Here is a 15,169-nt window from a genome sequence, read left to right as displayed (position 1 = left end):
ACGTTTGCAGCAAAGCAAACAAGTGGCAATGACTGTTTCCGAAAGTTGAAGGCCTGATGTCTTAAATACATGATAAACATGTTTGGTAAATCAAGCATTACATACGTTACTATGGAAAGTATTCAAAAGTAATAATTTTGTTCATTTAATTTTATAAAGTCATACACTTAAGAATAATAACAATTATAGGTTGAAATGCAAGCAAATAATAGACAAGAGGCCCAAGGGCCTTAACGGTCACCTGAGTACAATACAACAATTTAGAGGATCCATAGAGTATTAAAATGAATTGAAAGGTGAAGCTTTGTTGCCCAAAAGCAAGAAAAATAGGGAGATCAGGATCAACAAAATAATTAGTCTACTATTCATTAACAGTTCATAAATTAGCTTCTAATCTGTTCCCCATTTATCACTATCACCATACAGTATATTAACAAACTATCAGTGCTTTTGTACTATTTTAATTCCTTGTTGACAGTTGTTATCTCTTACATTGGCCTCTCTTGGTCTTTGATGAACATTTAATAAGACAAGTTATTTTTGTCTCATTTTGATTTATCTATTACTTACAAGTCTACCTGATCATTAAAACTATGAAAGTACTTTTTGTATTATACAATAACAATTCTTGCATAATTCTCTTATTCTATTAACCTTTCAAGTACATTATTTACAGTGATTAATTATCACAAGTAAATGGCGAAGGGGAATAACTCCTCTCAGTAGAATACAAATTAATAGAGCCCTGCCCTGGACCAGAACACTTGACCAAATGGTCCAGATGTTCAAAAATCTGGTAAAAATACCCTTCCTTATTACTTTTTGCCTCTGATATGCCCTGGTGCAGAGAAGATTTTTAAAGCATTAATGCATTTTCACTATATAATAAACAGAGCCCCACCCTACCAACAGAACCTCTGATCCAGGGGTCACGAAATAAACAATTTTGGAAGAGGCATCCTTGCTTATAATAACCATGTATTTGTTTAAATAATACCCAGGAGAAGAGATTTTCAAAGAAATAAAGCACTTTCACTATATGATCTGTATAGCCCTGCCCTAGCACCAGAACCCCTGACCCTTGGGTCATGAATTTCACAATTTTGGTAGAGTCACCCTTGCGTATAATAACTATGTATTTAATTTGTTTCAATAATACCCAGGAGTAGAGAAGAAGATTTTCAAAGAAATAAAGCACTTTCACTATATGATCTGTATAGCCCCGCCCTAGCACCAGAACCACTGACCCTCGGGTCATGAATTTCACAATTTTGGTAGAGTCACCCTTGCTCATCATAACTATGTAATCAATTTGTTTCAAAAATACCCAGGAGTAGAGAAGAAGATTTTTCAAAGAAATAATGCACTTTCACTATGTGATCTATATAGCCCCGCCCTTGCACCAGAACCCCTGACCCTGGGGCCATGAATTTCACAATTTTGGTAGAGGGCTCAATGCTTATTACAATCATGCCAACAGTTTGACTGCTTGATGTCCAGGAGTAAAGAAGAAGATTTTTAAAGATTGCATTAATTTTTATGGTTTTGGCCCTACCCCTCAGGCCCCAGGGGGGCAGGGGCCACGAATTTCACAATTTTTGTTTCCCTTTACCTATAGATGCTATATGCCAAATTTGGTTGAAATTGCTTTGCTGGTTCCAGAGAAGAAGCTAAAAATGTTCAAAAGTTTACGACCGACGAACGACGACGGACAAAAAGAGATATCAATAGGTCACCTGAGTGACTCAGGTGACCTAAAAATGGATTGTTTGATTTAATAAAGAGTGGAAAGCTGAATTGTGACTGCCTTGGTTGCATGTTATACAGGTTGGGTAACATCTCCACTCCCCAACACCTGTGAGCCGCTCTGGTCAGGAAAGGTCCTCATTTATGGAAGGTGGAATTTGACTAGGCAATGGTCCTTTACCAAAAATAGAAATTTTACTTGGGTCACACCGACCAAGCTCAAGGATTTAAAGAGTTGTTATGTTTGATGTGTCCTCTCAAATGCATAGCCAAAGATCCCGGGTTATACAAACAAAACGCATGATCGGCCCAATTATCGGCCCATTCGGGACTCTGCCATCCTCAAATCCGGTTGAGGTATAGAAGGATTATTGTAGGCTGGAGTCCAGAAGGAGATTGACCCGGTTATGATATTTACTCGGCACTCAGGAATATTGAGCAGTGAGGGATCTTTATCGTGCCAACGCCTGTCGTTACACGGGGCCTCGGTTTTTAAGGTATCACCGAAGGACCCGCAACTTTCACTTCAAAGTGCCGAGCGCATGGCAAAAGAAGAGTTGCTACCTATTTGTTTGTTTTTTTTTTATCAACTTAGGTCAGTAGCGGCCGAGATTCGAACTCACGACCTCCCGATCACGGAGCGAGCGCTCTACCGACTGGGCTGCCGTGAACGGTCAGTCTCAATTGAAGTCATCATTTCGCAAGTTTTACGGTCGTTACAATGAGCTTGTCAGCACATACAACCTATCATTAAGTCAAATGCTCACTGATGTATTTCATTACTAATTTTTAGGCCATTACTTATACACTGAACCGTCTACGGATTTTTCCGAGGTTTTTTTCGCGATCATGACAAGGAGCACATGGCGGGTATGACCAGTCGGCAGGTTTTGCTCACTCCTCCATGGCACCTGATTCCACCTCTAAATTTTGAAACCGGTGTTTTCTCTGCTCCAAATTTGTATCGTTTCATTGGACTTTCGAGATTGGATATTATTCGTTATCTTCATTTTTCATTGACAGCATATATACAAGTTAAACAAACGAAAGAAAAAAGGTCGCAAACGGGTAGAGGAACTGGATCCTCCTTTGGAATATGATCGAACTAAGAGGGAGTAAAAACGTTATAACGCATACTTAATTGTGTAAATAACTAAGTCTTACGTGTACGACTTTTTAACTCAAAGAGATACATGTGTACTTTGACTGGGATGAATGACTATTATTCCCTCGAAAAATTGTCATTAGTAGTTAGACAAGAACGGTATGATCAATATCCAAGGATCGCAGATATGACCTCAGTTTGTATCCATCTTGAGGTCGTCATAGAGAGAACGTAGATTCCGGGTCTCGGGAACCTTTTGTTGAGTACAGGGGACGTTGGAGAAGAAAAAGCAATGAGGCGAGGGAGTGCACTTTAGGAGGGAACGGCCCCCAGTGCCGAGTCACAAGACCGGGCCTCTGGGAGGCAGCATCATTACTCCAGTAACTCGATGAGGGGTAGCAGTTAATAAATAATCCCCCGGGAACTGGACGAATTAAGAGAGTTAAAACTTACCAGCTTAGTCACAAGCTGTAATCTATCGTCCAAGAACGGTATGATCAATATCCAAGGATCGTAGAGATGACCTCAATTTGTCTCCATGTCAAGGTCGTCACCGAGAGAACTTAGATTCCGTATCTCGGGAACCTTTTGCTAAGTACAGGGGAACGTGGGAGAAGAAAAACCAATGAGGCGAGGGAGTGCACTTTAGGAGGGAAGTTGATTGTGTCAACATTTAAAACACAAGTACTGGAAAATTATCATTTAAGAAAAAAATTTTATAAATGAAACGAGAATTTGAAAAAAAAAATCTTCGAGAAATCTAATGCTGCAGGAAAATGAAGAAATATGTTGCATAGAATGAAATAACATAACATATAGATTTTATTTTAAACTTACAATAATATATGCATGCATTATGCAATCGAAAATCTATATTATATGACTAACAGCTGGTACCATGATCTGATTAGTTGAGATTTATAAAATCTTTGCGCTTTAAGACTGAAAAGAATTAATTGCAGCATTCGTGTTCTCATGTGCACTACGTAAAAGTTAGATTTTAACGACACAATTCTTGTGCATGTGACGACTGTGTTGGGTTGGGTGGTGGAGTGGGGGATGTTGTTTTTTGTATATTTGTGTGAATGTAACTGGGCGAACTTCACCAGTAATCATATTCTATAATGATAATCAACAAAGGTATATGTTCCATAAAACGCTATATTTTTTAAAATGACTGATATATATATCGCTTCTTGTTAGATGTGTAAACAAAAAGTTCGTAACTTTTTTTTTTATCGGAGTAGCTTGTGAACTTTCGGACTTGTGGGCCTTCGGACTAGTGAACCTTCGGATTAGTGGGCTGTCGGACTAAAGAACCTTCGGATGTTGGGTGTTGCCTAAATGCACTAGTGGGTAGACCCCATCGAAAACTCCTCCTTGGGAAAATTTTAGAAAACAAAGAAACAAATGAAACAAAGAAATTATGTCACAAAAATTAAGCGTCAATCTATCAATCAATACTCTATTGAACGGTGTGCAGGTGGACGAAAAATTAAAGATTTTTGGCCAACTATAAAACCATTTTTGTCCAACAAAGGTACAAATGTCAGAAACACACTGTGTTTGTGAAACACTGGTGCCCCCGTATGGCAGCTTATGGCAAGGTTTGAAATTCTCAAATGTATGTCAAACTCCAAGGTCAAGGTCAAAAGGTCACAATTGTTGGTATCCAATAGAAGATCTTGCCACAAGGAATACACCTGTGAAATTTGAAAGCCCTAGTACTAACTGTTCAAAAGTTAAGGCTAAGGTTGAAGTCAAAAGTTCAAAATAATTATACCCCTTGAAAGGTCTTGTCACAATGAATACACATGTGAAGTACGCAGCTCTGTTAAGGCGTACTACGAAGAAATCAACGATCGTGCATAAATACATACCCTTTTAAAATGAATTTATTTTTGTAAAGCTACTATATTATCATTTTAATATTAATTGAAATAACATTGTATAGACGGTTCTCGAAATATATTCATGTATGCAAATGACCCCGGGTCACATTTCGAAAACGAGGCTAAACTAGGCAACTATCATCAGCAACATGAAAACATGGCGTCTTAAGTCAAATCATCCCAAGACGATTATTGTTGTGTGCTGTAATGTAATGGAATGGTGTGCTGTAATGTAATGTAATGGAAACGCAAGAACAGACGGGGAGTTAAGTTTCCATCATATTCCGACTAATCCCGATATGATTAAAGCGCTGGGTTATTGCCATACGCAGGGATGAAAGCCCGTTTTTCAAGGTTAGAAACATTGCATCATACGCCGCGCTGATCACGTCCGTAACCATGTCCTATGTTTACCATGTTTGCAGTTACGGTATGTCTAAAAGTTTATCATTCATTTCATCTTTTCATTAAATTACGAAAACAGATATTTATTAGAGTGCTGTAATTCTCTGCATTCAATTTAAAAGTAAATTAAACCATATAAAATTATGTACGTGAAATAGGCCTATAGTATATGCATGTTCCCGCAAAACTGAAAGTAACTAACATATTTTTCTACAGTATTTTAATGAAGTTGTGTAGGCTCTTTATATGGTTTGTGTGTCAATATTCAAAAACCAATAAAAAAAATACTTTAGATTGGAAAAAACACAGTGGTATGCTCCAGACATTTCAAGAAACAAGATTTTCGCTGGACACCTAATAGAAAATGCCTAACAAGGGATGCAGCTCCATCAGTTTTTGACTGGATTTCCACTCTCAGAATCAGAAAGACACCATTACTTAGACAACTTTTGATAACCCTACATAAAGAGAAAAACTCTGCAGAATTAAATAGGTTAACATCTGATGCCAGTGATTTTGAAGCTGACAATGATGAGATACAAGAAGGGAACCACAGTGATAAGTATGTATAAAACTGAATTACATTAAAGCTAATTAAAATTGTATATTCTGAACCTCCTATGCTACTGAACAAACATCTAATTTTAATTATATTGAATTACAAAACATTTCTATAACATGAAAAGTAAACACATAGTAAATCAACATGATCAAAGGTAACTTCCATATTTTATAAATCACAATATTTTTGAGAAAATATACAATTTTCTTTTCCAGAGAAGATGAGGTATGAGGTCGAAAACATTCATTTAAGCTGCCAGAGAAAAATGCATGATCTAATTGTTGATTGAACAAAAAGAAAGTGAAATCAAGAGAAAAAATGAAGAGTTTTCCGATCTTCAACAGAAATATCAATTAGAACGGTTTGGTGTGATCAGATTTTCCTTTGATGATGACATGATGGAATTTTATACTGGATTTCCAAGTTATAAAATATTTTTTTATTTTGCAATAAGACCAATTGCTTCAAGAATGAAAAGTGTTTATTATAGTTCTTTAGAAGAAGTTAACATTAGAGGGCGCCCAAGAACGATGGACCCTACTGATGAACTTTTTATGTTCTTATGTCGATTGAAGTGTGGTTTTATCACTGAGGATTTGGCTGTTCGATTTAACATTCATGCATCAACTGTAGGCTGTAAAATAATTACATAGACAAATTTCTTATATTTCACCCTCGGTGGCATCAATATTCGGCCTGAAAAGGAAAGAATCCAACAACAGATGTCAAATTACTTTCAAATTCAGTACCCTCACACGCGCGTAATTCTAGATTGCACAGAAATCTTTACTGAAAAACCTTCCTCTTTAGCGCTCGCATCAAAAACATTTTCCACCTACAAAAGCCACAATACATGGAAAGGACTAGTAGGAATTGCACCTCATGGAGCAGTCACCTTCATTTCTTCCTTATACTCTGGGTGTATATCAGACTTAGAAATCACAAAATATTCTGGGATTCTTGACCAATTAGAATCTGGGGATCAAATTATAGCAGCTAAGAGATTTAATCTTGACAAGCTTTTGAAAGATGGTGTTACTATTGCAAGTCCACATTTTCTATGTAGTGATGGACAATTTTCTACTACTCAGATACAAGAAAATCAAAAAATTCCCTCTCTCAGGATCCACGTAGAGCGCCATATAAAATGAGTAAAAGAGTATCGCCTTTTGCAGTCTACTGTTCCTCTTTCTGTCGCAGGATCAATTAATCAATTATGGACAATTGCAAATATACTTACTCTGTTTCGTAGACCTTTAATAAAACCAACAAAACAAAATGAAAAAGCGTTGTGTTTTTTGTTTTATTGTAAATAACAAACTTTATTTCAGCTATTTTCTTTAATTCAAATAATAATCAAAGAAAAATGAATCTAATTTATCTTTTGTACGTTGCCAAAAATCTTCATAAAAATAAATGGTTTCCAAATGTGCATCATTTTCCAGCCATACAAAAAAGTCACACCAAGACAAACCTGTCACTGCCATCTGCGTTTGAATTTGATAATAATAATTGTCATTTTTCTTCAGTTTTAACTGTCCATTAGTATCGGAAAGACATTTCACTTTTGATAAATTGTCAGTATTTGGACATTTGATTTCAAGCAGTCCATAGGATGGATTTCTACTTGGCATGTACAGTTTTCTATCTGGTGTTGCAGCAAGCCAATGACAGTATGGATTAACAATCACACCACAAGGAAAAATGTTCACCTCATTGTCCATTTTCTGAAATGTTAACGAATTGACTACAAATCAATTTTAACAAGCATTCTGAGAGTATTGCATTAGCAATACTAGTCCCCTACCGGCAAGTGTAATCTGGTTCCCATTAAGAATTGAAAATGCCATAATTCCGTCGAAAATCAATGAAGCGGGACAAAATGTAAACTTGATCTATAACTAATCAAAGTTAAGTCACATACCAAAAATCAGCTCAATATCTGAAAGCGTTAAGAAGAAAAGTCCGGAAAACCCCTAATAATTGAAAAGGCCGTAATTCCGTCAAAATTCAATGAAGCGGAACGAAATACAAACTTGATCTGTAAGTCATCAAGATACACTCACAAACCAAAAATCAGCTCGATATCTGCAAGCGTTTAGGAAAAAAGTGCGGAAAACCACGTGGGACAGACTGACAGACAGAGGGACAGACAGATAGCATTTTCAATTCTTAACGGGAACCAGATTACACTTGCCGGTAGGGGACTAGTAGTGCTAATGCAATACTCTCAGAATGCTTGTTTTTTATGCATTTCATATATATTTAGCTGCATATAAATTTGTGTATATAAATGTATACTATCCAGGACTGTCACCTAATGAAAGACACAAATAACATCAGTACTGTTATATACCTCGCTGTATGCTTGAGCTGCTACATCTTCACATTCAATACCCCGTTTCATAGCTGCAGTCTGCACATGACGTGTTGATTTCAACCGGTCAGCAAGTTTTTCACCATCTGAAAGCAGAGGTCTATTTCATCAACCGGTCAGCAAGTTTTTCACCATCTGAAAGCAGAGGTCTATTTCATCAACATCTAAAGAGTCATTTGTAAGGCAAGATAAACATGATAAATTAGACAACTTTCCCGTACACTCACCGAAAAATAAAACATCAGTAATTATCTAAACATTCTCTTAAAATTGAATTGATAAATAAATGGCAGATCAAAGCTATCAAAATTCATGTTTTTTTTTCAAATTGTGATGAAAATGCAAGAAATGCAAACATATATACCTGCTCTTCGCTTGGCTATTTCCCCAGCCTTGGATGCTGTGATCCTGTCTCTCCTTATTTTATGCCACTTAGGATATTGGGACTGGAAACGTGTACACTGTTCAATTTCTTGGCTTTGTACCTCTGAAACTTTCAGTGAAGTAAAGTTTTTCATCTGCTGTTCTTTCGAAACTATGTTCACAGTGTTCACCATAACATTTTTTTGCTGGCAAGATAGGAAACATATTATTATCCACTAAGTTTATAATGTAGCCACCAGACAATTTTTGTTGATCACTAATTGGGCTTCCCTTTTGAAATTTTCCAAATTTAGTATCTACAGCATCAGAGCTTTGACCAACAACTGTATTGAACAAAATGTTTTTGTCTGCCATTTTGTCAAGTAGAGTATTAATGTCAATTGATTCATTTTGTGAGACAGGATTATACAAAGTTGACTTTATCCCTTTTGTGCGGCGAAGAGGGTTTTCTTTGTCATAGCCCTGGATAGTCAAGTTGTCTGCTTTCTCCCCTCATAGTTTTTCTCCCCTGGGCACATGCCAAGTCTGTGGCAATGAGGTTTTTGCTATATCCATAGGAATGAGTGTAAAATTCACCTTTTATAATGAGCAATCTGATACAAGAGAGTACTAACATGTCCACAATTGCCACTTTGTCCAATAGTGCATGTGCAGAATGAATGCTCAATTTTGTCACTGTTCATCAAAACCTGTAGATTTAAATAATATAAAAATAAAATATAAGGGGGCTTGGTCATTTTTTTTTCACAGAATCCTTCCATTCCATATTTAAATGACCAAAACTAACTGAGAAGAGTTTTAACCTGGATAAACATGTAGATCTATAATTTATACATGTACCTTCATTTCATGTGGGCTCTCATTTTTCCTTTGAGACCTGTAGCACTTTGCCCTTATCAGACAACCAGCTTCATCGGAAAAAACTGCAAAAATTGCACATTTTATAAACACGTTGTTTTAATTCCCCATATTTAAAGTTATAAGTAAAATCTTGAAAACTTGTCGTATGTCAGTAGGTGGGTCAAAAGAATGATCAGCTGATCGACTGTACGATTCATACAGTCATGTAATATGTACATAATTTGACGAACTCCAGACGAATAAAATCTTTCAAATACATAAAATAGATATAAAAATGTAGTGTTCGTGTTTAAATCATTTAGCATCGTACATGTATGCCTGTCCATAGGCGTTCAATTCTTAATACACAACGTGAATACACAACGTGACACATTAACAAGGTGACGAATATTAAACTTACCAGCAACAGAATGCACATATTCTTCCCTGTAGTACTTAAATCCCTTTGACATGTGTTCTTTCCCGGAGCTACTACGTCGCGGCTTCTGATAAATTTTTCCACAAAAGAAGACGACATATCTGGCACAATGGAAAAATCTCTCGTTGAACGTGTTGATGAACTGGAGGCTGCCAGTTTGTTTTCATTCGTTGCCTAACTTAGGCTCGTTTTGGATTTTTCATGAATATTTATTAAACCTTATTTAAGAATCGTCTATACGATGTTCTATATGGAATTTGGTTTGGTCACGTTATTTGACAGTCACGTGATAAATGTTTGTATTGTGTACTGTATATATGTAGGTCATGAACAAATTTCAGTATCGCAAGGGCATACCGTAGTTAAAATTAAAAATTTAAGTAATATATTGTTTCTACATAACATGTAGTTTATGGAAAGTGCTGCAGCTCTAAATAGAATTCGCATTTTATTAGTTTAAATTTCAAATTGCTCTAGTCGAAATATGTGTGACATTTACGAAGTATTTTGTAATAATAATAATAATAGATCAAAATCATATGGTTTGAAGTCTTTTAGATATGAATCTGCAAAACCTTGGAATTTTTTACCAGAATCTTTTAGAAATATTACTATTTCTAACCAATTAAAATCATATATAAGTAGTTGGTACAGAAATTGTTGTAATTGCTGTGCTTGTCGCTAATTTTTATTTTTAGATACTAGTAAACATGGTTTATTTACAGTTTGTTGGTCTTAATGTGATAAATTCTATGTCATACGTCATTGTAATGCATCACAGAGGTATATTGATAATTTAGTAGTGGGATATTGTTTCTTGTTTATTCTGTATGATCGTTGTATTATATGTAACATTATTATGTAGTCGGAAAATACTCGTCAGAGCTAATATTTTTACTGATTTACCCGACATTAAATAAAAATTATCTTATCTTAATCTTTGTTCACCTCTGTAAATGAGCTCGGCTCTCTGTACTTCTGAGAACTTTGCTTCTTAACATCGGGTCAATGCTATCTGATGTTCTGGAAGTTTCCGTCAAATTAAGATCGGTGAATGACAAAAGAAATTTGCACATTTCAGTCACAACTTATTTCTTTAATATCATTTAAATGATTTTTTTTTAAATTTTAATAAATAATTCTGTGATGATGTTTTATGAAATAAATTAACGATTGCTTGTTGTTAGTGGTCTTAAAAATTGCCAGAAACTTAGATCCCCCAATGGAAACCGCACTGTACTCTCGATTTTGTTATTTTATATCTTCTTTTTTTTTTTTTTTTTTTTTTTTTTGAAATGAAAGTAGGCTTAATTACATTAACGATAATTAATATGCGAGTGAAATCTAAATAAAATTATACCATCTAGTATCAAGGATATTCTCAAAGGAGTAAGAAAGAACTCTTGTGTTTCTGAGTTTCGGAGATTATTTGCAAGATTTATTAATCTGTAAGTATAAATTGTTAAAGTTTACAGGTTGTCTGTCGTAACTTGAGCTCGGCGTGCACTATAGGTATTCAGCAAGTTTTCACTTTCACCCCTTTTTTTCCTTTTACAATTCCATTTATAACATGCAATTCCATTTGCAATTAATGATATACCCAACAAAATACCCAACACGATTGTCCCAGTTTTATTCGATGTCTCCCCTTCTTTGGTAGGTTTGATTGGTTTCTTTTTGCACAGCTGATCACTCTCGTCACTGTTGTCACCACAGTTCTGATAACCGTCACACTCTACCGTAGAGTCCACACACCATCCGTTTTTACAATGGAATTCACCCGATAAACAAGTCCCTTTAAAATATTAAGGTTATATATTTATAATAAATTGTCATATATTAATTTTTGAAGAGTCACGAATTAATACCAGTCAAGGATCAAGAGGTATGGATGTCTACCAACTTAATCTTTGAAAATAAAAAAAAAAAGAAACTGGAAATCGAGAGGGAGGAAGATTGCTTATCCTAAGTGTTCAGTTATAAATATAAAAAGGATTTCTCTAGTCTAAATTTTGATGTGGAATCCTCAACCAAACACGTTTGTGTGTATTCATCCATCCCGAAATACCAGCCGTATACACAAAATACACTGTACCTGTTTTATTCAATGCGTGGGAATTTTTTGTCCCTTTTGCTTGATTTACGTAACTTCGAGAATTTTCGAGTCTTGTTAGAAGGTAATGTGAAGAACTAACCTGAAGTGGGTGTATGAAAACTGGAAAGAATTATTTCAAACTTTCCATGTTGTTTGATTATATCTGTCTTGAATTCTATAGGCATAAAATTATCGTCTTTGGTAGAGTAGTCTGCAATTGTTAACGAACTCCCACAAAGCCCTTCACTTCCTGTAAAAATTATATTAAAAAACGAACGAAGTCAAGGTGGTTGCAAATTTTTTGGCTGTATTTTCAAAGTACAGCAACCAAATTAAAAACTTCTCAAATTTACAACTAAAAACATATGAATCGGTTCAATCGAAATCAATATTAATAAGGTACCTGTTAGGTTCTTTTTGTTTCCTAATCCACTGTAAATATCAATTCTAGCGGACTTGCACACCCCATCCTCCGGCTGTGAAAGATTTATAGAACGAAAATGGGCATAAACACTAACAACCTCGCCAAGGTCCGGAAATTTACCATGGGCTACCACAATATTATCACACAATATGTCCGGAATCAAATAGCCCTCATTTCGCTTCAGTTTTAAATGTACAGAATCGTAAACGTGGATTTCCTGTCCACAGTTTTCATAAAAATACACTGAAATACAAAGATTTAAAATAGAACATTTTGTGATGTTATAATGGGATTTGTCTCCCGCTTTCACTGAAAATGGAGGGGTGGGGCATTAAATCTCATTCGACTGTCGTTTTTCCCTTTGTCATTAGAAACTTTAACTTGGTCATAACTTTTGATTGAGAGAAGAGAGAGGGCTTTTATATTGCACATGTACATTACCTGTAACAAGACTTTTCCAAGTAAACTATTATTTATGACCCCATGACCTTGAACTTTAACCTTTCAATTTTTTTTTTTATAATTACTTTAAATTGGTTGTAACTTTTGAAAGAAAAAAAAAGATAGGCTTCATATTACACCTAACACACGCTAACTGTGACAAGAACTTTCTAAATAAACTATGATTTTTGACTCTGTGATCCTGACCTTGAGACTTGACTTACTTTTTAAAAATTATAATTTTTGATTGAGAAGAAATAGGGTTTTCGTATTTGATATGTGCATTGCATGTGACAAGATGTTTCCGAGCATGCTATGACCCCTTGACCTTGATGTCTGACCTAATTTTCAAAAAATTATTTCTGGTGAATATTTTTGAATGACATATGAAAGGGTGTTCATATTTGACACAATTTGCCATAAATAATGGCGACCCATCCACTAAGACACCGAATGCGGGGGGCCACAATTCTTAGAATTTGCTTGTTTCCATAAGCGGGGGACACATATTCTCTAAATTAGCTTCTTAAACATATATAATTTCAATCAAATGTCAAAGGGAGACAAAAACTCGAAAAACTTTATTTTCCTTTCCAAAGTGACTTTTCTAGAACATGACGTACTTGTTGTATTACATGTTTCGTATGTCTCATCAGTGTTGTCTCCACAATTATCAAACGAGTTGCATTTGGTTGACGGATCCACACAACGTCCATTTCGACATTTCCACCACTTATATAAACACTTCTCATCTGATTTGGTGATAAGAGTTAAATGAACAAAAAGTTTAACCATGTGACTCTTTGTAACAAAGCACCTTTTCACAGATAATTAAAAAAAATAGAGAATTAATAACAAATCTCATCAAAATGGTTTCAAATATTTTATCTAACTTATCTTATACACCTTCTTCGACTTCATGGAAGTTCGTTATAATTGCATCAAATGAACCATCTTTGGTAGAAGGACCCGTTGTCAAATTAAAGGTCATGATACTCTCATTGACAGTAATGTAGCTGTATGTTTTGTTAAGAAAGTCCCCACAAAGTCCGTTGATTGCTGTAAAAAAGTTTATGGACGGATTAAAATTGTTTGCTAACATATCAATCGACACGGTAGAAAGAAAAACAAAGTGTAGTTAAGATTTACGTGTAAGCGGATTTGCATTTCTTGTTCCTTCGTAAAGTTCTATCCTTGTCTTCTCACATTTTAATGTTCGTAAAGACAAGTCGATACTGAGGAAGCGAGTGTGAATCCTCGCAGAATCTCCAGATGTTGCAGAAAGGCGCACTAGACATGTCAAGTCTGGCCGCAGATGGTTGTCTTTGGACGCCTGGAGTCGGATATAACTCCCCACATGCAGAGTTCGACCACAATGTTCATCAAGGAAGTCTTTAAAAAGAGTTAAAAGAAGACGAGTTCGTCATTCGCAGATCTTGTACGGGATGTCTGTAAACTTTTCACATTTTTGACTTCTTCTCAACAACCACTGGGCCAATTTTAACTATATATCCACATAGTATTCTTGGGTAAAATGTATTTTCATTTTTTTTAATGGGGAAATGTCTTCTTCAAAAGAGAGATGACTCAGAAATAGTGAAAATTTGTTAGCATTTCTTAAAAATCTATTAAAGAACCACTAGGACGGAAAAATGAAAACTTATAGTGTTGATTCCCTTTTTTTTAATTTCAAATTATGACCCTCAGTGTTGAAAGGAGGGGGGTTACAATGGGTGATCAAAGTCTTATATGGGGATACACAGGAAAAAATCTTTGAAATTCATCTTCTCAAGAACAGCAAGACCATGACTGGTCATATTTATATGGAAACGTCATGAGATAGCGAGGATTTAAGTTGATTAAAATCGTGAACCCCCGAGGGAGGGGGGAGGGCTTAATGTGTAATTTAAGTTTTACAAAGGAATACTTAAAAAAATTTCTTTGGAACAGCAAAGCCATGATTAATCATTATAATATAAAGACATTTTCAGGTTGTGTTGATAGAAATTTGTTTAAATTATGACCCTCCCAGTACTACATGTATAGAGCGAGTGGCCAATGAATCAAAGTTATGTAAAAAAAATATACATAAAGGATTATAGACCTGTTTACCCATAGTGTTGTCTGTCAGTATTTTTTATGAGATTTGTCAGTGAGATTTGGCATTTTCCCGTAAGATTTTACTTTCCATCGATTTTACTATATTACTAGAGAAACCACCGCGTTTTGGCAACCCGACATCACTTAGTGTTTGAAATCCTTCTTTTTTAGTGATTAAAAAGCGTCAAACTGAGACAGATCATAACGAAAACTAACTGCTAAAATCCAAACGAACGCATTTCGGATTTCCGTATTTTCATTCAATCAAAACGTGAGACGTATTTAATACTCAAAATCCGTAAAATTACGGCGAAATCGTAAGAGTAAACAGGTCTGGGATTATATAGATAAAAATTACC

At 35.3% G+C, this 15,169-nt stretch overlaps 2 protein-coding genes across 3 annotated transcripts; both read right to left on the bottom strand.

Moving 5' to 3' along the window:
- Nucleotides 1-7,037: 7,037 nt before the first annotated feature.
- On the bottom strand, nt 7,038-9,873 carry LOC133197943 (uncharacterized). 2 transcript variants are annotated; one of them, XM_061334115.1, is made up of 5 exons: nt 9,733-9,873; nt 9,312-9,394; nt 8,452-9,160; nt 8,067-8,173; nt 7,038-7,437 (listed from the first exon to the last, which is right to left on the bottom strand). In XM_061334115.1, the coding sequence occupies exons 3-5, from the start codon at nt 8,642-8,644 to the stop codon at nt 7,051-7,053; spliced, it is 687 nt and encodes a 228-aa protein (XP_061190099.1). In that variant the 5' UTR covers nt 8,645-9,160; nt 9,312-9,394; nt 9,733-9,873; the 3' UTR covers nt 7,038-7,050. The 2 variants fall into 2 exon arrangements, with proteins under 2 accessions (XP_061190099.1, XP_061190100.1); XM_061334116.1 differs by having other exon boundaries at nt 8,452-8,613.
- LOC133197828 (membrane frizzled-related protein-like) lies at nt 9,044-14,826 on the bottom strand. Its single transcript, XM_061334018.1, has 9 exons — nt 14,823-14,826; nt 13,860-14,102; nt 13,617-13,769; nt 13,334-13,462; nt 12,249-12,512; nt 11,946-12,095; nt 11,351-11,545; nt 9,312-9,394; nt 9,044-9,160 (listed from the first exon to the last, which is right to left on the bottom strand). Exons 1-9 carry the CDS (start codon nt 14,824-14,826, stop codon nt 9,044-9,046), a joined length of 1,338 nt encoding a protein of 445 aa, XP_061190002.1.
- Nucleotides 14,827-15,169: the final 343 nt, after the last annotated feature.

The sequence above is a fragment of the Saccostrea echinata genome, unplaced genomic scaffold (genome assembly GCF_033153115.1).
Source record: "Saccostrea echinata isolate AGI-Se365-2 ecotype Australia unplaced genomic scaffold, CSIRO_AGI_Sech_v1 ptg000032l, whole genome shotgun sequence".
NCBI classification, from domain to species: Eukaryota; Metazoa; Mollusca; class Bivalvia; order Ostreida; family Ostreidae; genus Saccostrea; species Saccostrea echinata.
Note: the sequence above shows the minus strand (reverse complement) of the source record. Positions and strands in the feature narration are given on the sequence as shown.

Coding starts and splice junctions, on each gene's coding strand:
- LOC133197828 (XM_061334018.1), bottom strand. Junction 13,770..13,859: donor AAATGCAAATCCGCTTACAC/GTAAATCTTAAC, acceptor ACTTTTTTACAG/CAATCAACGGACTTTGTGGG. Junction 9,395..11,350: donor CGTGTTGGGTATTTTGTTGG/GTATATCATTAA, acceptor CAATTTTTGCAG/TTTTTTCCGATGAAGCTGGT.
- LOC133197943 (XM_061334115.1), bottom strand. CDS start 8,644: ATGGTGAACACTGTGAACATAGTTTCGAAAGAACAGCAGATGAAAAAC. Junction 8,174..8,451: donor AATAGCCAAGCGAAGAGCAG/GTATATATGTTT, acceptor CTCTGCTTTCAG/ATGGTGAAAAACTTGCTGAC. Junction 7,438..8,066: donor CAGCTCAAGCATACAGCGAG/GTATATAACAGT, acceptor TTAACATTTCAG/AAAATGGACAATGAGGTGAA.